Source organism: Microtus ochrogaster, chromosome 7, assembly GCF_000317375.1.
Source record: "Microtus ochrogaster isolate Prairie Vole_2 chromosome 7, MicOch1.0, whole genome shotgun sequence".
NCBI lineage: Eukaryota > Metazoa > Chordata > Mammalia > Rodentia > Cricetidae > Microtus > Microtus ochrogaster.
In genome coordinates, this window is record NC_022014.1 from 15,002,853 (window position 1) to 15,024,108 (window position 21,256).

The 21,256-nt window shown below is 46.1% G+C and overlaps 1 protein-coding gene across 10 annotated transcripts in view; it reads right to left on the reverse strand.

Annotated features, from left to right (window-relative positions):
• Positions 1 to 6,380: 6,380 nt before the first annotated feature.
• The window catches only part of Synrg (synergin gamma), a 68,254-nt gene continuing 53,378 nt past the window's right edge, over positions 6,381 to 21,256 (reverse strand). For 6 of the 10 annotated variants that reach the window (XM_026780937.1, XM_013347327.2, XM_026780936.1 and 3 more), the window contains 6 exons: positions 20,320 to 20,373; positions 19,553 to 19,649; positions 17,318 to 17,466; positions 8,590 to 8,700; positions 8,177 to 8,212; positions 6,381 to 7,120 (listed from right to left, as the gene is read on the reverse strand). In XM_026780937.1, the coding sequence (XP_026636738.1) occupies positions 6,989 to 7,120; positions 8,177 to 8,212; positions 8,590 to 8,700; positions 17,318 to 17,466; positions 19,553 to 19,649; positions 20,320 to 20,373 (579 nt within the window). In that variant the 3' untranslated portion in view covers positions 6,381 to 6,988. The remainder of the gene's footprint in view (positions 7,121 to 8,176; positions 8,213 to 8,589; positions 8,701 to 17,317; positions 17,467 to 19,552; positions 19,650 to 20,319; positions 20,374 to 21,256) is intronic. The other 4 variants (XM_026780939.1, XM_026780938.1, XM_026780934.1 and 1 more) reach the window with 3 other exon arrangements.

Below are 21,256 nucleotides of genomic sequence, written 5' to 3' on the forward strand. Positions count from 1 at the left end.
GTCCTGGAACTCGCTCTGTAGACCAGGCTGGTCTCGAACTCACAGAGATCCGCCTGCCTCTGCCTCCCGAGTGCTGGGATTAAAGGCGTGCGCCAGCCCGGCTATCCACCCTTCTTCTATGCACACATCATAAGCAGGAAATTTTAAAACAATTTCTCTGGGAAATCAGGAGCATACATGTAATATTAGCACATGACCAAAAACAATGCAGAGACTGGCTTTTCATCATGGACTGTACTATAGAAAGAAAATATTTGCTGATATTCTTTGTTGTTAAGAAAAACTTTCCTGTGAAAACCCTGGCAAGGGTTGGGGAGATGCCTTGGTTGGTAAAATGATTGCTGTGTAACCATAGGACCTGAGTTCATTCTCAGAACCCACATAAAAAATGCCAGATATGCACTCTAGAGAAACCTGCTGCAGCCTCCCTTCCCCCTATCCCCACCTCCAGTGGATCACCCAGATCTTCAGCTTCTAACCTACACACACACACACACACACACTCATTCCTTTATCCCACCTTTCCAGCAGGCACTCCCTGGGAATCCAGAGGCTACTCTAACAGCAGAAGCACTTTTTTTATTAAACCACAACAGGTACAACAGGTTTTTGTTTGTTTTTTGAGACAGGGTTTCTCTGTAGCTTTGGAGCCTGTCCTGGAACTCGCTCTGTAGACCAGGCTGGCCTTGGACTCACAGAGATCCACCTGCCTCTGCCTCCTGAGTGCTGGGATTAAAGGTGTGCACCACCACCGCCCGGCTCCAGTTGAGAATTCTTTAATTTTTTTATGATTTATTTATCTTTATGTGCATTGGTGTGAAAGTGTCAGATCCCCTGTAAGTGGATTTTCAGACAGTTGTGAGCTGCCATGTGGGTGCTGGGAATTGAACCCCAGTCCTCTGGAAGAGCAGTCAGTGCTCTTAACTGCTGATTCATTTCTCCAGCCCACAGTTGAGAATTCTTTTTTTTGTTTGTTTGTTTTTTTTTTTTTTTCGAGACAGGGTTTCTCTGTAGCTTTAGTGCCTGTCCCGGAACTAGCTCTTGTAGACCAGGCTGGCCTCGAACTCACAGAGATCCGCCTGCCTCTGCCTCCCGCACAGTTGAGAATTCTTAAGAGGAAACTTGAAAGGCCGAGAAATACTTAAATATCCAACGTGCCAGGTGGTGGTGGTGCATGCCTTTAATCTCGGCACTCAGGAAGCAGAGGCTGTGAATTTGAGGCCAGCCTGGTCTACAGAGCAAGTTCCAGGACAGGCTCCAAAGCTACACACAGAAACCCTGTCTCAACCCCCCCACCCCCCCAAAAAAATTAACATCCTTAGCCATCAGGGAAATGCAAATCAGAACTGCTTTGAGATTTTATCTTATACCTGTCAGAATGGCTAAGATCAATAAAATAGTGACAGGTCATGCTGGTGAGAGAAAGGGAATGAACATTGGTCCCTTCCCTTGTTGGTGGGAGTGCAAATTTGTACAACCACTATGGAAATCAATGTGTTGGTTCCTCAGGAACAGCTACACCACTCTTGGGCATAATAAACCCCAAAGACACTTCTACCACAGAGCTATTTGCTCAATCATGTTTATTCATAGTAGCCAGAAATTGGAGACAACCTAGATGTCCCTCAACACAAGAATGGATAAAGAAAATGTCACACTTTTACACATTGGAGTACTACTACTCAGTCACTTAAGTGAAATTCACAGGCAAATGGGAGGGAACTAGAAAACCCAGACCCAGAAAGACAAATATGCTAAGTATTCGTTTCTATGTGGATATTAGCTGTTAAGTCAATGACAATCAAGCTAAAGTCCATAGAACCACAGGCTGGGTATACAGAAAGGGAGTAGTGGGTACAGACATCTTGTTAGGAAAGGGAAATAGAACAGATAGTTATGGATGGATGGGAGGGCTAGAACAGGAGGCTCAAGTAGGGAAGAAGGAACAGAGGGATAGGGATAAGGGAGGGAGAACGGGGAGAGACAGCTAAAATTAAGGGCCATTTGAGGGGTGATATGGAAACCTAATACAGAGGAAGTTTCTTAAATACATGCATGAAAGCGATCTCAATGAAATCATCAAATAACGGGAGACAAAGTTCCAGTTGGACATCTCGTCACCAAATCAAGCTTCCAGTACCAGGCTTGGGTTACATTTCATTGTGTTGACCAAAAGGCTCCCATGGGAATCCCCAAGCCAAAGCCACCTAGGCTGTTGCCAAGAGTATAGGTTGCTCTCCACAAACTGACAGCAAGACCCCATTGCTGAAGACAACTACACAGCTCATTTAACATGAAGTTGAGTTGGTGCCTATATAGAAACCTTCATCCCTATGTTTTAGCATCTTTGATACATGAAGGTACTTGACACACTGCCAAAAGAGAAGCATAAACACCAAGGAAGCCACAAATCCTGTTATCTACAATGGTGTCCAACCTGCAAGATATGCTAGGGCAATGGTGGCACAAAGCTTATGGGAGTAACCAACCGATATCTGGTTTAAGACCCACTCCACAAGATGGAGCCCATACCCAACACTATATGGGTGACCAAGAAACTAGACAGCCTAGGGACCAAGGGAGGGCTCTGGGAACCTCATGGAAGAGGAGGCAGAAAGAATGTAACAACCACCATTTCCTCTGAATCAACATAAGCGAAGCTCATGAACTCACAGGGAATGAGGCAGGACGCAGAGGGCCTGCACGGGTCTGCATCAGGGCCTCTGCATGCGTATTGTGGTTCCTACTTTAGTGTTTCTATGGATTCTTGAGTGTGCAAACGAGTGGGTTCTGATTCTTGTGCCTTCTCTCAGGCTCTTTTCCTTCTGTTTGCCTTGTCCTACTCTGATTTGTTAGTGTTTGCTTTTTCTTATTATACTTTATTATCTCCCCTTAGAAGCCTGTTTGTTTACTAATAAGAGATAGAAAGGGAGTGGATCCAGATTGGGGGGCAGGAGAGATGGGGAGGAACTGGGAGGAGTAGAGGAAGGGGAAGCCATAATCAGGGTATATTATGTGAAAAAAAATTAATATCAATAAAAGGGAGAAGAATAAAGAAGAAATGCCAGGTGTGGTGACACACTCTTGTAATCTCAAGGCTGGGGAGGTGGACACAGCAGGATCCCTGGGGCCTTTTAGTCAGACAGCCAGGCCTACTTAATAAGTTCCAGGCCATCTCTCCCTTCCCACCTGCTACCACTTTCTCCTCCCTGCTCTGCTTCTGGCTCCCTCCCCACCTGGGGAATGACACCCAAGGCTGTTCTTTGACAGGAACATACAGACATAGAAACAGCCCCCTTCCCGCCCACTCAAAAGGCATCCAGGTAAACATTAGCACTGGGAAGTAGCTAAGGTGTCCTGAGCACCTGGGAGTCTAGCGCCTTCCTGAGGTGCTTTGCTCTGTGTTCATTCCAGTGACCTCGTCTATGGAATCCTAACCCAGCAAAGAAAAGGGCCATAGTCCAGGGTGTTTCCTGTTAGAGAGGGGGTGGCTTAGAACAAGCCTGAGAAGATGAAATGCCCGGTTCTACAGCACATAAACACAGCAATCAGAGTAGTAGTTTATAAAGATGTAGACAGAGGGAAAGGCTGCACCCATCCTTCACCATATGGGACCGCATTACACATCACACACAAGGCAGTTTCATGACTTGTGACATTCACCAGATTAACTCAGTCACAGCTATGACTTGAGAGGTGAGTGCTCTTTAAGTCAACTGCACTAGATTCAACACAAAGAATGAAACTGGTAAATTTTCATTATTATAATGAAAAGTATTTATAAAGTTACTTTTAAAAAAACACAGTGAACTGTTTCACTAAGCCCTATTTCCTTGGCTGGACTTAAAAAGGAGGGGGCTTTGCAATATTATTTGGTGAACCCTTTTCCAGAGAAATGGTACCCAACCTAGACATAAAACCAGGCTACACACATCTTGACCTGAATTGTGACATCTGCTGGTATGTCTACAGCAGGCTTCAAGGGCCCCTTCTTTGTGACAAATGACTGAAAACGTCACAGTTCATCCGTTAACAAAAGGTATCTGATCTCGAAGGTACTTAGGAGAATTCTCAGAGCAGCCCCTGGTACAAAGCAAGCATTTCCAATTTCTGTTTTTAAGAAATCTTTTAGATGATACATAAATAGAAAAACAGGAAATAAGACCAAAAATAAAAACAAAGAAAAAGCCCAAACACCCAAAATATGTATAGCAACACAAAACATGAATTTAACAATGTGTCTCCCAGATGAAATGCTAACTAGCAGACACAGCAAAGGAAAGCAGAGATAATATCTGAGCACGCCTTGAGCCTCTGCTGTCTCGAACATGTCCAGACACAGGTCACACGCCAACCCCAGGAACAGAAAGGCAAGGCACGGCTCCCAAACCCAGCAGTGCTTATTAATCCCATTCAAGAGGCGGGTGAAGCTGCCTGACACAAAGCACAGCGTGGAGATAGGTAACCTTGGTTACTGTTTCCAAGGACACTGGGCTCGTGGCTAACAAGAGAGCTGAGGTGAAACTGAATGCAACGTGAGTCATTTTAATCCATGCACACAAAGAAAATCAGTCGACTAATGTTCTCCACGCCCCCAAGTCCCGGTGTGGGGATCTAGCTGAACATCTGAAGCACTAAACAGACAGTACTTTTGTCTATGTTTACTGCATTTTCCTCTGCACCTCCTAACGAGTGACTAACCCTACGGTAAGGAGTTTTAACCGAGGCATTCTGGAATAAATCTACAAGTGGAGACAACCTAGCTAACAGGTACTTAAGATGCCATACATACAGGCCACTGTGCAGACAATACTTCACGGGGAGCATTCTTAGGCTAAGGTCAGTCCTATTACTGATTTTTATGAGGGAATAATCTAGAATACAGACTGGAGGGTCTGACTGCTTACCCCCGGCTATGGCAGGACAGTAATGGGGCTGTCTGAGAGCCGGCTGAAAACCAACCCACCTGTGTGTGCCATCTTCACACTCCAGCAGCCCCAGGGAGGGAACGGCCTTGTGGTCACAATGCAGACAGCCATCTGGATGTTAGTAGCTCGGATGACGTCATCTGGAACAGATGAGTAAATGGCTTGGACTCCTCCGGACGCTCTTCCCCCTGCACCCTGATCGACAGCATGGCCAAGGAGAAGCTGTGCCAAGTGTTGGAAATGACCCGCATCTTGGAGAAAAGACATAAGGTACAAGAGGGGACACCACAGAATCTCCTCAAGTTTTGTCCTGGAAGGGGAAATGGTGAATTATGTGGAAGCAGCAGAGAGATAGACTAAAGCCAGCATTTTAGATTTCTTTTTTTTTTTTTTATTTTTATTTTTTATTTTCTTGGTTTTTTCGAGACAGGGTTTCTCTGTGGCTTTGGAGCCTGTCCTGGAACTAGCTCTTGTAGACCAGGCTGGTCTCAAACTCACAGAGATCCGCCTGCCTCTGCCTCCCGAGTGCTGGGATTAAAGGCGTGCGCCACCACCGCCCGGCTGCGCCACCACTGCCCGGCTAGATTTCTAAATAAAGACTAAATCAAGTCAGCGAAGCGTGTACACCCTGAAGTCCTTCCCAACACATAAAACCAACAGCCAGTGAGACCGAGAGATGCTGACCCAGACTGCTCAGCTTCTCCTGGAGGTTACACACCTTTTAACCTCTGAAGCTTCAGGTCTCTTAGATTTATGCATTTTGTTTATATGACAAATTCCTACAGTAGCCTTTTCATTTGAAAATTCAGTGCTGTTGCTAACTGCTTTTCTCTGCCACATGAATGCGTTTCTCCAACACATGTACACAAATGCGCATGCACACACATACACACTAGGCCAGTGGTTCCCACCTTGAGGGTCATGATGGAGGGGCTCACAGGGTTACATATCAGGATCCTGCACATCAGATATTTACATTACAATTCATAACAGCAAAATTACACTTATGAAGTAGCGATGAAAATAATTTTGACTGGAGGTCACCACAACATGAGGAACTGTATTAAAGGTCACAGCGGTAGGAAGGTTGAGAACCACGCACTAGGCCCAGAATTCCACTCTCACAGAGGGTTCATTCTCGGGTCTCTCCTGAAATACTGCGAAGTCCAGCATTGTTGGCCCCTATGCAGTCATCTTTGGGAATGTGGACAGAGGTCACTATGAAGAGATTTCATTTCATGGCTCTTACAGATTTTGTTTGGAGGAAAAATACCATGCTTTGTGTTAGTCCTGATGCTGAGATAAAACAGCGGGATCTCAGTAAACAGTTGTGCAGCCAGACACAGGCCCTGGGCTCTGTCAAAGCGGGAGGGTCTCCTTGAGAGTTGCCTTTCAGGGAAGGAGAAGAGGGTGAGGGTTGACAGGAGGTGGAGACAGGTACAGAGCGTCACGTTAATCACAATCCCCTTTTATTCATTTCAAGCATCTACAAGCTAAATGCAGAAAAATGTGTCCTGCTTCATGGGACCTGGAGAAAAACTTGTGGATTCCAGTCCTAGGATAATTTATTTTTTCTTTTGTTAATTTTTCACATTTTAAACACTTCAGCAGCAGATTACTCCTCACAGAAACTGTGATCCACACTGTAAAATATCTTACAGGAATAAGAGAAACAGAGTAGGGGGCACACATCTATGACCTAGCACTTGGGAGGCAGAGACAGCATTTCTACAAATTCAAAGTCAGCCAGGGGCATGCTTCAAAACCCTATCCTAAAAAAAAATCAGACCAACATTAACATCAACAAAAATCAGAAAATCAGAGGAGAAAGTAAACAAGCGTCCAGTGCCACATGTGGTTTAGGTCTAGCACTTCACCTCAAGTCTCAACGGGAGCAGGGGGACGTGCTGTTCAAAGACTGCCTCTCAATTGCAGTCTCTCTTCCCCACCTCTTGGGGAAGGAACTGTGCAGCGCTTGCATTCTGTTTATTGATCCCTGTTACCCCAAGTCATGTGACAGAAACAACCAAAAATCAGCTGGAGCTTCACTGAGCAGCTTTTCAGAGCAGGTCTGGCAGGAGGAGGCCGGGAGGCTTGGGTTCAACACAGTTGATCCAGAAGTTGGCACAGCTGGCGTGGTACTGGTGTCCTCCATAGGCCAGCTTGAAACTGTCTGTTTCCGAGTTGAATGCCTGCCAGAAATAGACACGGGTCAAGTCAGGTTCTCCTTTCATCTAAGTGCTTGTTAGCAGCCACTGCAGGACATCCCCAGGTTCACAGAGGCTGAGCCCCGAATGGCACAAAAGCTGAGCAGGTGGCTACAGGATTCAAGTAGGAAAGTCTTATTTATTTATTTATTTATTTTTACTGCTAATTAAAGGTATAAAAGTCAGTACCATTCAGCCTAGTTTCAGCAAAGGGCCCAGTCTTCACAGAAAAGGTGGTGGTTACAGGAGAGACGGATGAGCAAGACACAGAATTAAAATAGCCAAGGGCTGTGGTAATTGATTCCCTCACTTTAAAGGCCACCCTCCCTGGAGGCTGCCATGACTGTAACATGTGGCCCCTTAGAGTTCCATGGCTGATTACAGTCCTATCAGGACTGAAAACATTTAAAAGAACTAGAGATCAACCTGTGGTCCACGACCCACTCTGGGGTCGCATATCAAATATTTACATTATGGTTCACGAATTAGCAAAATTACAGTTCTGAAGTAGACAGGAAGTGATTGTATGGTTGGGGGTCACCACAGCATGAGGAAATTGCATTAGGAAGGTTGAGAACCAATGGTCCGATGCCGCTGGGAGCTGACAACGGAGTGAGCGACAGCCGTCCCTCTCAGCCGTAGCTCCGGTTAAACATTCTGCAGTTTGTTTTCTTAAACACCACGGAGAAAATCTTAAAACCAGAATGATTTGTTTCCATCTGTCATCCTCTAAATCCTGAAGCTCTCCCATCTCATTCTGTACGTCACTACAACTTCTAGTCTTCCAGAAGGTGCTAGTTCGTGGCAGAGAAAGATAATGACAACACCAGAAGCTGATTAGCAGCTACAAGCATGCAAGCAAGACAGCAGTGGCTCCACAGAGACACGTTAGTTGATTTGATCAAACATTATGGGGACAAAAACGAGTCAGTAGAGGATTCACGATCGGCACAGCCCAGGACGACAACAGAATCGTTTGTTGACCTCTTAACACACAAGAACGAGATGGAGACACTAAGGTAACCTGTAACTGGCTCATACTTTTTTAGGCTGTTCTTCTGCAGGCTTCTCTTCTTTCTGAAATGTTGAAACCATATGGTAAAAAAAAAAAAAAAGAAAAAAAGAGAAAAGAAAAAGAAAAAGGCCCTAGAACAGGCCTGTTGCCTCCAGGTAAATCCACACAGCATGGCATTTTTCCCCCACCCAGTGCATGGCGTGCTGTGGAGACCCTGGGAACTGCAGGCTCTGCAGGGAGGGAAGGACTCCATCCACTCCCTCGGCAGCTTCTCCACTGCCCTGTAGAAAAGACCACATCTGCTTCCATAGAACTTTCTAGACTTTGAAATCCCCAGCTCTGGTCACAGAGCTTGCTGTAAAGTGGGCTCCCTGTGGCTGTCCCTCAGATCACGTGAGGGATGAACCTTGTCACTTGAAGGGGGAAGGCAAGAACTTACCCGGCTCCTGGAGTCCACATTTAAGAGACACACCCCACAGGCCAGCTCCTGAGCGTTTTTAATCCCAGGCCGTAACATACAGGAGGAAAAATCCAGTGAATTTTCATCCGGCTGAGGATGACAGGAAAGACACAGTAAGACAGGGTAAGGACATAGTGGTTTCAAATGCTGTGTAGGTCAACTATAAAAGAAGTCAGCTAGTAACACAACTGCTCAGTTTCCCAGATCTTCCAAGCAGCTGCTATATCCTGGCTGCTAGCAATGCCATTGGGAAGAAAACCACTCCCTACTCTTGGGGACTTCACTGTCTGCAGTGGAGCTGGGGGGTGTCAAGCAGTGCAAGGCTTTTAATGCTACAGTGCCTACTTTGGGGTAAGTACTGGGTATCCAGGCACTCGACAGGGCACTTAAGAGAATGCTTCCTGGAACTCACAATACATAGAGTACTGATGACACTATGGAAGGGGATGGGTCAATGGGGTGATGAGTTGGAGGCAGTGGAGAGGGGAAGGATGTCTCACACACAAGCAGCACAAAGCAGACATCTAAGCAAAGTCCAGCTATGAGGAGAAATTGAGGGTAGGAGCCAAGCCAAGGTGGGCATGAGGCTAGAATACCAAGAACCAACCAGAAAGGAATAGAAGGAGGTGGGACAGCATCATGGCACAACCCTGTCTTCTGTGGCAGTGTCAGCAAGAGACTGGGGTGGCGGTCCTCAAGGCACGGCTTCAGTAGGATGACTGCTAAGACAGCAAAGGGAGAGGGCAGGAGGGCTCACGGAAGGGCTGAGAAGGGGTGGACTCTACAGGCTGGGGGCATGTGCAGGACAGAAAGGACGAGGCTTGGGTAGCTGAGAAGATCCACTTTAGGTGCAAGGACAGAAGAGAGCATAGTTTGGTTCAGGCTGAGTTGCAGCTGCTCAGGTCAGAAGTGCAGGTGGTGGCCACTAAGGCTGAGAGAGACAGCAGATGGAGTAACTGTCCGCAGGCCTGTGCTAAGCAATATGCTCAGCTCTTTACAGGTATCATCCAGTTATTCTTCCCCAATCTATGAAATATGGGGTACGTGGTGAAGTGATTAAAGGTGCAGGTCTCAATTTTGAAAAAAAGCTGTCCATTTCTTAAAGATTAAATACGCATTTGCTATATGTGCCTGCAACTTTATTCCTGGATATTTATCTAAGAAAAGGCAAAATATGTCAACAAAAAAGCATTCATAGCAACTGTATCCATATTAGCCAAATCTGGCACTAACATGTGTCTGGTAATCAGAAGATAGGTAAACAAGTTGTGGGCATTAATGGACTCCTACTCAGCAGGAGCAAAGTAACATCTCATCAACATGACTGCATGTCAACACTGTGCTCCTAAGCTCTGGGAAGCAGGTCCGTGGCGGCACTGGGCACCAGAACGGGGGTTGACTATGAAAGCCCTACAGTGAACTATAGGCAGGGACACAAACAGTCTGAATATTTTCCAGGCCTTCAGGTCCTTGTGGCCCAGGACCTTAATTACAGCACTCGGGAGGCAGAGGCAGGCAGGCCTCGGTGACTTGGAGGCCAGTCTGGTTTATACAGCAAGTTCCAGGAAAGCCAGCACTGCGTGGCGAGACCCAGTCTTAAAAAACCAAAGCAAACCAAACAAACAAAACCCCTTGAAAACCAAAACAGCAGGAAAGAATGAATATCTGTTCACCTTATTAAAAATTCCCTGTCAAAGAATTTTCACAGAATAATTTTTTTTCCATTTTTGCCCATCCTTTGGATTCATGGTCAACTTTTGTTTTCATAAGTAAGTATAACACTTGCATGAATATTGGTGATTTTTAATAATTTTATTTTAGACATTTTGTAATTCATTTATATGTGAAGTGTTCTCAGCACTGACAATTACAAAATCAAAATATCAATGAACTCTGAAAAATGAAGATGTTCTTTATCCTATAAAATCAGATATTAAGCCAACATTGATTTTTGTTTGTTTGTTTGTTTGTTTTTGTTCTTGTGTTTTGAGACAGGGTTTCTCTGTGTAACAGCTTTGGATGTCCTGGAGATCAGGCTGGCCTCACAGCGGCTAACTCAGTAACCCCGCTTCTGAAGTTCTTACTGCCCTGAGATAACACAGGAGACAGAGCAGGCTCTAGGGGCCTGTGCAGGGGTGAGAGTTTCATTTGAGGACATGGTAAAAATGCTGTCTTTAAAGTATGGAGATGCTATCATCAGAACCGCACTGTTCCTTCTATTTGGCAGCATCGAGGAAGAAAACACTGGGAGAAATCACCCAGGGGCAATGGAATCAAAAGACCAACTTCCAGTTGGCCACCAATCTGGTGAAAAAAGTCCTTTTTCTTTCATTAGGTTTTAAATGCCAAAATCTTGTTTCCCAGGGTTGATTTGTTTCTTTGATCCAACAGATCTGCAAGATAAAAGCTTAGCTGACCTTCACTTGGGGCCTGATGTCAGAGCAACCATAAGTCACTGAAGCAGATAGCTTTTCTTGCTTCTACCACAAGAGGGTGTTCAGCCCACAGTCACCCAGAGCTTTAAAGGGTTTTTGCTATATAACATTCAGGTTTTTTTTTAAATTATTTACTTATTTAGTTTATGTGTACTGGTGTTTTGCCTGCATGTATGCCTGTATGAGGGTGTTGATCCTCTGGGACTGGAGTTACAGACAGTTGTGAGCTGCCATGTGGGTGGTGCTGGGATCTGAACCTGGATCCTCTGGAAGAGCAGCCAGAGCTCTTAAATGCTGGGCCATCCCTCCGGCCCTGTAACATTCAGCTTAATAAAATATTAAGTTCCATTTTGGAGTTGTGACTGTGTACTCTGCTTTCCTTAGCTCAGGCCTCCCCCTGTGATGCACATATGGAGCACTTTGGGGTGAAAAATACAGCTGGCATTTTATTGTTTGTTTTGAGGGAGCTGGGTAATATATCTAATGAAGGCTGCAAGCATACTAAGCAAGTACTCTCAAAAACATCATAAAACAAGACAAAACAGTAAACACGCTGTCTACCGCTGAGCTCCAGCGCTGTTGGATCTTTTGAACGCTAGGAATTACATAGTAGGAAGAACAAATTTTAAAATGATGATATAGATTCAAAATCTAGATTTTTATAGTTTTAATTAAGTTTTGATGTTTCCACCCTGATTTCTTCCTACTACAGAAACAAACATTTCTCTAGGTCAGTGAGAGCACAGCAGGTAAAAGCATTCATTTTGTGTAAGGACTGTTACAATTCTGCTGGCCTTCCCTGTCACCTGGGTACCCTGTCCCTTTAAGAGACAAGCTCCGACCACCCCCAATCTCCTTCTCCCCTCCCTTCCCACTGAAGCAAGCTGATTTTCTGTTTTTTCTCCTTTTCTCTTCTCCCCTCCCCTCCCTTCTCCCCATCCCTCTCATCCCCTCGATAATCCCCTTACCCTTATACCCTTCCAATACCCACTAAATAAACTCAATACCCAAGCTCTCTGCATGGCATATCTGTCGGTCTCCCACCTGCCGCAGTGTCCCACCGCCAGGGTTAGCAGACAACAGCAAAGAGACACAGCCTGACTTGAGCATTTAAAACCTCAAAATCCACCCTCCCCAGTGACACATTACTCCAGCAAGGTCACACCTATTCCAAGGCCATTCATCCTAATAGTGCCACTCCCTATGAACATTGGGGGCTATTTTCAGTGTCCTAGTTGCAAACGTGACCAGCCCGTATGGCCATGCGGTCCCTTAAGGAGCTCATTTATTCCAAATCAAACACAGGTGCCTTTAAGGGTTCAAAGCTTCGGACCACCTCAAGCCCGCCTCTCTCTAATGACCTGTTATCTCTGAGGATCTCATCCAGGGTTGCTGGGTTTTCAAAGCTGTGATACAGCTGGACTGACGTATTCAGATGTTGTGTTTTATGCTATTTTATGGATTTTTTTTGTCAGTTCTGTTACAGTTAAGGTTCATTTATGACAGCTCACACCTTAACATTTCTGTGAGATACATGCTGTTCCTCATGCAGTGGGGGAATTCAAGTTAGCTTTACAGACTGAGGACCCATCTGCCCACTCTCAAGAGGAAAAGAATGTGGACAGAGAACCATCATTGCTCTGTCACAGAGCAAAAAGCAGAGCAAAACAAAACAAAAACCCCAAACAATTATAACAGAAGAACATGGCTAACTAGGAAGTGAAGACAAGTGTTCATGTACACCCTGCATGCACTCTAGCACCACGGAGAAGAGACCATGAATCTCTGTGTCCTCGTGAGTCCAGATCTGGGTACTGGGAGTGGAGGCTTGCAGACAGCATCTGAGGAGAAGGCATGACTGTGAACCCTTCTCCTTTTCCCTAACATCTTGGCCCTGCTAAGTATGTTAGAGACACCAGATATGAACGGAACAGAACATTCTAGGTAAATGATGACACAAATCGAATGCCATGGCTTCTTTGAAAAGGTCTGGACAAAAGTGATACTGGGTGTAAAACCTGCAGCCGGGCAGAGACTGGAAGTGTACGAGGAGGCTGTCGGGAGGGTGAAACAGGCCACAGCTTGACAGGGCACAGGTGATACAGACGGGAAAGTCACAGAACTCACGGTGCGATGTTACTAAGATTTTGGCATTTTGTTGTGTGTGAACTCAAAAGTGGCCTGGAGTGACAAGGCAAGCCTACAGAAAGTCCTCTTCATGAACAATGGCAGAACCCAGGAGCCTGGGAGTTGGGGAAGATGTAGCCCAAGGAAAATGACTTCTACTGCCCCTAGTGACAGAAGCCACTTCACATAGTGAACACAGGCCAGCAACAGGGGCGGTCACTTGCCGGTTTATTCTTCACCCTGACTGGAAGAACAAATGCATAACAAGCTTGGCTCACGGCCTTGGCCTTCAGGGAAAGGGAAGACGTGTCAGCTTTCTCCAGCAGCACCAGAAGAGGAGGGCTGCCAGATGACTGGAGGAAGAAGTGAGAACTGACTGCCACCAAAACAAGGAGCCTTCACACGTAAATGCAAAGTGGGAGGCCTGTAACACTCCACCATCCTGGGAAATAAATCGAGGGGGTGAGATACAGAAAGTGACTTGATTTCAGATTTACAGTGTGCCAGGACAAGCTCCTGGCTTTGCTTGTTTGTTTTAAATGTTTCTCATTAACCTTATGCTCTGCTCCCCAGCAAAAGCCTTTGCACATCTTCAGTTTTGCCTGCCTGACTCACTCTTTTCAAGATAGGATGAAGCAGAGAGCAGACCAGATGCCTCTGGTCCTTCCCTGCCTCAGGACAAGATGGTGGCAGAGTGAAGATATCAAGTTGCTGTGTGTATTTAATGCAGCTAAAGACCCTGCCACAGAGTTCAGTGGACTGGATAACCCATCAGAACGACTGAAAAAGTGACCACAGCACCAAAAGGGTTTCAAGTGTGTGAAGGCAAAGGGAAATTTCTCTACCAGAGGGAAAATTTATTTTCCATTACAAACGCAATAAATATTCATTAAAGAAGGTTGAAAAAAGCAGAACACTTCTAAACATGGGATTTTATCACTAAGCACAACCTAATCACCATGTGACAGCCTTCCTCCCAGCCATGTGGCAGCAGATCTGTTATGTGGAGAGAGTGCCCTGACAAAATACCACAGCACCTCGTATGAACAGCCACCACGGGTTACTTCACTAACTCTCTAGATTCCAGGGCTTTCAGGCAGTTTCCAATTTTTCTTTTACAAGAACAATGCTCTGCACACTTTGCTGGCTTCCTTTGGTGGCTGTACATTCAGAACAACTGGAAAAGCGTGCTCTGAAGTGGCATCAGCAAAACAGCGATTCTGGATGTGTGAGCCCTCGGATGCACTGGGCTCTTACAGGGCTCTGTCTTGGGTGTCGGGCTCACATGGAGCCTGGAAGGTGAACACAAGAAATCCTTTCTGGTACTCTTGCCAGCAAACCCCTCCTGACTATCAAGTTTATTTTTATGCTGTGAACACAGTGAACCATGGAACTCAGTTGGAACACAAGAGAGAGAAAGGGGGAGGACCAGTACTCAGATCACCATTTCATTTCCTGTCTACCCACACAATGGGATCAGTGGTTGGGAGCTCATAAGACCACGCCTTCTCTGCCAGAATGGCTGGCACCACGAGCTGGGAGCCAAACAAACCCTTCTTCAAGCTGCTTCAGTGAGGTATTTTGTTATAATAAGATAAGTAATGAATGAGGTGAGCATTATGGGATGTGAGAGTGAAATGGTCTAAAGACACTCACACAGAAAGGGCCTCTGATTCAGACTAAAGGATACTGGGAATGCCCTCTGGGGAAAACTATGCTGAACTCAGAGGGAAAGCAGTCTAGTTCAATAACAGGAAACAACACACTAAGTTTGGCTAAAGTCCTGAAGACTGTGGAGGCCCATTGCAGGAACACGAATACACACACACACACACACACACACACACACACACACGTTTATTTGTTTGCTTGGTTTGGGTTTTGTTTTCCAAGACAGGGTTTCTCTGTGTAACAGCGCTGGCTGTCCTGGACCTAGCTCCGTAGACCAGGCTGGCCTCAAACTCACAGAGATCCACCTGCCTCTACCTCCTAAGTGCTGGGATTAAAGGCGTGCACCACCACCACCTGGCTGTTGTTATTTTTGAGACAAGATTTCTCTGTGTAGCCCAGACTGTCCTGGAACTCAAATTGTAACCAAGCTGGCCTCAAAACTCACAGAGATCTGCCTGCCTCTGCTTCTTGAGTGCCGGATTAAAGGCATGCACCACCATGCCCAGCCCACTGAAGGATTTTAAGTGGGATTTAAATGACACGATCAGCTATACAGTTTATAAAGAACGACTTGGTATTGGCACAACGAATAGACTGGTAAGGGCTTTTGAAAAAAGAGAAAAGAAAAGAACTAGGTAGGGGTGTATGGGCCCATAGAGGTAACTTCTCTGGCCTTCGTGGATCTTGAGGTCCAGCCGTAGCACCACCAAAATAAAAACAGAAACTGGACAAGCGAGCAATGCGGCTCTCAGAAGCCATCCCTTCAGCCCCTTATTTAAACTCATTAAGAACTTAATCCAGTGAAAGGAGAAGCAATGCAACAGCTGTGAGATCTGCTGTTTAGGACACAATGCACCAGCTGGCTATCAGGGGCTGTCAGCTGAGAGCACTGAGAACTCCTGCCTCCTGCAGGAGGGGCCCAGCTGACTGGAGGAGTGGCAGCAAGCACCCTGCTGTGAAGAGATGACCACACCAGGGACTAACTGAATGGGTTTGGCCATGGAAACACAAAGGTTCTGCCCAGGGAAATGTGAGAAGACACTAGTAACTGTAGCATGAATTCTAATTGTTCTTAATAATAAAAACCCAGAATTAGCTGTGGGGGGTGAAGGCTGAAGGATCAGAGAAAACCAGAGCGGTCAGTCACTAGAGAGACCTTTACCTCTACTGATGCTCAGACCGAAGGGGAGGTCTTGTCCTCAGACTGCAATGAGCTCCTATCTCCTCTCTCCACCGTCATAATCCCAGTCCCAGTGCCCTAGTGCTGGGATTAAAGGTGTGAACCACTACCACCTGGCCTCCACTCTGATCTTTAGGCAAGCTTTATTTGTGAAAACGCAAACAAAATACCACTACAAATAACAGCAGGAAACTGGCATGTTTCCTAGGATATGTATTATGACTAGAAACACGTCGACAGCTGTATTCCATCAAAAGAATGCTGAAATGGCCCAAAGAAGTGATTAGCTTCTGGGAGAAGGAAAGAGAACCAGTCAGTTATGGTTTAGAATACAGCAGGCCTCAAATGCTATCCGGAAAGTGTTGCAGCAGCCATGCAGGCTACATGCATGTGCACACACTCTGGCCTTCGCCATCCACTTTGAGAGATTGTAACACCCAGAGGGGAGTTAGTCATCTGTTTACTCAGAGTAGAGCTATTCATAACATGAAAAAAGATGAACCCAAGAAAAGCAATAACAGCGGTGGGTGTCGAACAGCAATATGGTCTACCACACAGCTTCCTAAGGAACACCAGGGGCATAAAAACGCGCAAAGGGATGAACTCAAACCATTACATTTTGGTAAAATTTGCAATTAAAGGTGGTGGTGCACACCTTTAATCCCAGCACTTGGGAGGCAGAGGCAGGCAGATCTCTGTGAGTTCGAGGCCTGCCTGATCTACAGAGTGAGTTTCAGGACAGGTTCCAAAGCTACAGATGAAACCCTGTCTGAAAAAAACTAAAACAAAACAAACAAACAAACAAAAAAGCTTGCATGGTAAGAATTAAGAATGACGAATGTTGGGAGACAGTTTTCTGCGCAAGCGTGGGGACATGAATTCAATTTCCCAGAACCCGTATAAAGTCAGGGGTGGTAAAGTCACATGTCTGTACTGCTAGTGCTACGAAGACAGACAAAAGCTTCAGAAGCCTGTGGGTTATCCGGTCTGTGTGCACAGAGGCTGACAACAGAGACCCTGTCTCACACAGGGAGAAAGTGAGAACACATATCCACGGTTGTCCACTGGCCTTCACACACAAACACAAATACACACATTAAGAACTACGGATAAAGATTTTGTTGTACACTTCATTTTGCCAAGTTCCAGCGTGCCTTGGAACTCCAAAGTCATTCTGGCACTGCTATCTCGGACCTCCATCACCACAAGGCAGTCAGCTGGCACACTCACCCTCTAATAAGTACATCTTATTCAAACAGGCTTCTGGGAAGAAGAGGGGCTGCTGCAGGCTCACCGTGAGTGTGGCGAGTGACATGAAGCCGATCAGGTTGTTCCATACTTTATCGATGTCCTTTAGCAATTGCTGGAGTTTCTCACTGCACACAGCAGTGGCTTTTATCCCCAGCTCCACACGTCTGGTTACTCGGTACACTTCCACGACGCCTGATGGGGAGAGAGGAGAGAGTTAGGCATGGGAAAGGCAGGCAGGACAAAGCAGTACTGCGGTTTGCTGATGTGGATTAGGAGGAACACGGCTGCATGGAGACGGGTCTGCGAGCACAGACGTGCACTACTTACTTTTCTCTTGCAGTGATAAACATCTTGGCCTAGGCAATTTAGAGACAAAGGTGTTGCCTGGGCTTCTGGATCTATACTCCACAACCGCAGAGTGAAGGTGTGGTGGCGGGAAGAGCTGAGAGCTCACATCTCAAACTGCAAGTTGGAGGCACATGTGCCCCTCTGGAGTTCAGAGGGCAAGCTGTATCAACTGGCTCTTTCCTTCCCCCAAGTAGGTCTTGTCACTAAACTTGTCAGTCTCAGCAGCAAGGGCATTGATTTGGGGGTTTTAATTTTGTTTCCTTTTTTGTAGTCCAAGATGGTTTGGGATCCATTATGTAACCTACTGGTCTTTAAGTAGTAGCAATCCTCCTACCTTAGCATCCTTAGTGCTAGGATTATGGGCATGAGCCTGGCTAGAGACTGTTCTTTTCCTATGGTTTCTTATGAGGTTGAATTATTTTTCTCTGAGCAGTCTTGGCTGTTCTAAAACCTGCTTTGTAGACCAGGTTGGCCTTAAACTCACAGAGATCCACCTGCCTCTGCCTCCTGAGTGTTGGGATTAAAGGTGTGTGCCACTATGCCTGGCAGAGGCTTTTTTTGCTTTGTTTTGTCTTATTTATGTGCATTGATATTTTGCCTGCATGAGGCTGTCAGGTACCCAGGAACTGGAGTTACAGACATCAGTGAGTTGCCATTTGGGTTCTGGGAATTGAACCTGAGTCCTCTGAAATGACAGCCAGTGCTCTTAACTACTGAGACATCTCTCCAGCCCTCAGAGGCTGAATTCTTAAGCAAGGAGGAGAGGTACCAAGTTCCTCCTCATCCTAAGGGCAGCTAACTGGCACATGCTCCAGACTCGGTTAGTGAATACTGGAGAATTCCAGGCCTCAGCACCTTGCACAACAGCATGGCTTTTCCTCCTCTTCTCCAAAGCAAGGGCAGGAATGGCTAAGAAGTAAGGGCTGCTCCAATCAAACGTCCATGGTTATGTTAGGAAAGCTTCTAGAAGGAAAGCCACCACTTCCCGGTGGGACAACTATGGCTGTGGAGTCAAGGTGCCCGGCCCTCAAGCCCTTCACCAGCAGTTCATCAGTCAGCACACAGTGTGCTCTCTGTGCCAGGCCCCAGGTCAGGGACTGGAGGTGTGGGGATGAACAAAACAAGCCCCAGTTCTTTTCCTCTTAGAGGTTTACCCTAGTGAAGGGAGGTAGTGTGAACAGAAAGAAATGTAAGATGCTCAAAGTGACAGGGCTAAGGGAAGAGATGGGATTTTGAGAAAGAGGAAGCAGAAGCCTTACTGACAAGGGGACAGGTGCGGGAAGGTCTGAAAGATGTCAGGCTCCTGTGCTTGTGGCCCAGGCCAAAGGGCAGCCTGAGCTTGCGGAGGAGGAACACTGGATCAGACTGAAGCTCCAAGTTCGATGTTAACAGCTGAAGGCAGCCAGGAAGGTAAGGAATCTGCTTATGTCACTGACAGAAAGGAGAGTGCACAGAGAACGAGGAGGATGCTCTTAAAACAGTGCCACTTAAACGTCTTACCAGTTAAGACTCGTTGACAAAAATAAATGAATTACTGGTTTAAGATGTTAACTCTTATTCAGGTGTGTGTGCAAATCTGTGTGAATGTGTGCCATGTGTGTGCAGGGTCTGGTGGAAACCAGAAAAGTACATTGGGTCCCCTGGGGTTGAACTTACAGCAGTTGTGAGACAAGTAACATGGGTGTGGGGAACTGAACTCTGGTCCTCTGCAAAAGCAGTAGGCTCTCAGAACCACTGAGCTTATCTCTTCAACCACCACAGAGACCTTAAGTAGAATAGCTGCTGCCCGTGACCTCAGCGTTTTACTTAGGAAGGCAGCTGCTGGTGAGGCTGCAGATGGTGGCGTGCAGCCCTGAAATGCTCGGAGTGAGTGAACACTGATACTAATGCGGCATGTCACGACTCACTGTGTGAAATACCAAAGACATACCGAGAAGATATTCCATGCCTTGGGCTGACTGGATAACTTCCGTGCAAACAGCACTGCTGCTAATGCCATTTAAGGTGTCATTTGCTTTCTTAATGACCTACAAGAAATGAAATCGCATTATCTGATACAGTCAAGAAAGGTCACTGCAAATCACTTTCTCATTAGTAGAAAACCCAACCAGTGTGAAAAGCTGTGCCCGACCAGAGTGTGCAAGAGCCTATACAGAGACAAATCTAAGAATTTAACTTTGAAGAAACCAGTCTTCACATCTATGGAGGGAGAGATGGGAGGGGGAAGAGAAGAAGGTTCATATTGTTTTTACGCAGGCCAGAGGTGGTGCTATCGCTTTGCCATGTCTTAAACACAGCGACAGGCCAGGACAGCTGGCCAATGAGCAGTGTCTACACTGCAAACTGGAAGTGCACGGTTGCCTTTTCTTTTTAAAATTTATTTACTTTTATGTTATATACATTGGTGTTTTGCCTGCATGTATGTCTGTATAAGGGTGTTGGATCCTCTGGAACTGGAGTCACAGACAGTTGTGAGCTGCCATGTAGATGCTGGGAATTGAACCCAGGCCCTCTGGAAGAGCAGCCACTACTCTCAAATACTGAGCCAGCTCACTGAGAGCCCTGCCTGATTTCCATGCTGTGTGTGGAGAAGGAAGTAAGGCATCCCTTGTGTTTTCCTGCTTTCATTCAGAAGAACCAAGGAGGAGACAAAACAGTGCAAGAGAGAGCGCAGGTGCAGAGAAGTGACATACTCACATCCAAGGCGCTCCCCAGGCATCTCTGCCACTCATACGCGTATCTCTCATTTTCCTGTGGGTTTTATAAAAGGAACTGAGATCAACAAGGCAGGCTTGAGGGTGCTCTGTTTATGACTTCACTCAATACAAGGCTTGGAAGATTCCTTTCTACTGAAAGCATGCTTGCAAAAGACAGTTATCATTCAAAATTCACTCAGACAAGAAATATGAACTTGAAGGACCTATTTTTACTGCTACCTCTCTGTGTAAACACCGCCTCATTTGCTCCCGTCAGTAACAGTGTAAGCTTCTACCGATCAACATGGAGGTCTCTAGTATATGAGCTTGTACCATCCTACAGCTTTAGCTAGGCGTAGGGGCGTACCCCTGAAATCCTAGAACTTGGGGGAGGCAGAAGCAGGATCACTGAGTTTAAGGCTAGCCTGGTCAACATAGAGAGTTCTAGGCCAACCAGGGTTACATGAGAGTGTCCCAAAACAGCAATAAAATTGGGTGGTGGTGGTGCAGGCGTTTAATCCCAGCACTCAGGAGGCAGAGGCAGGTGGATCTCTGTGAGTTCAGGCCAGCCTGGTCTATAGAGTGAGTTCCAGGACAGACTCCAAACCTATACAAAATCAAAATCAAAACAACAACCCCCCCCCCCGGAAAAGCCCCCAAACTAAAGACAACAATAAAAACTCCACAGAATAGAACCTCAGCTTTCCATTCTCCAGTTCATTACTCTGTGTGTGTGTGTGTGTGTGTGTGTGTACACTCGTATGTATCACAAGGAACAGGAATGGAATGAAGATACCATACACAGAAATAGATCATTTTTTTTTTTTTTTGTGGTTTTTCGAGACAGGGTTTCTTTGTGGTTTTGGAGCCTGTCCTGGAACTAGCTCTTGTAGACCAGGCTGGTCTCGAACTCACAGAGATCCGCCTGCCTCTGCCTC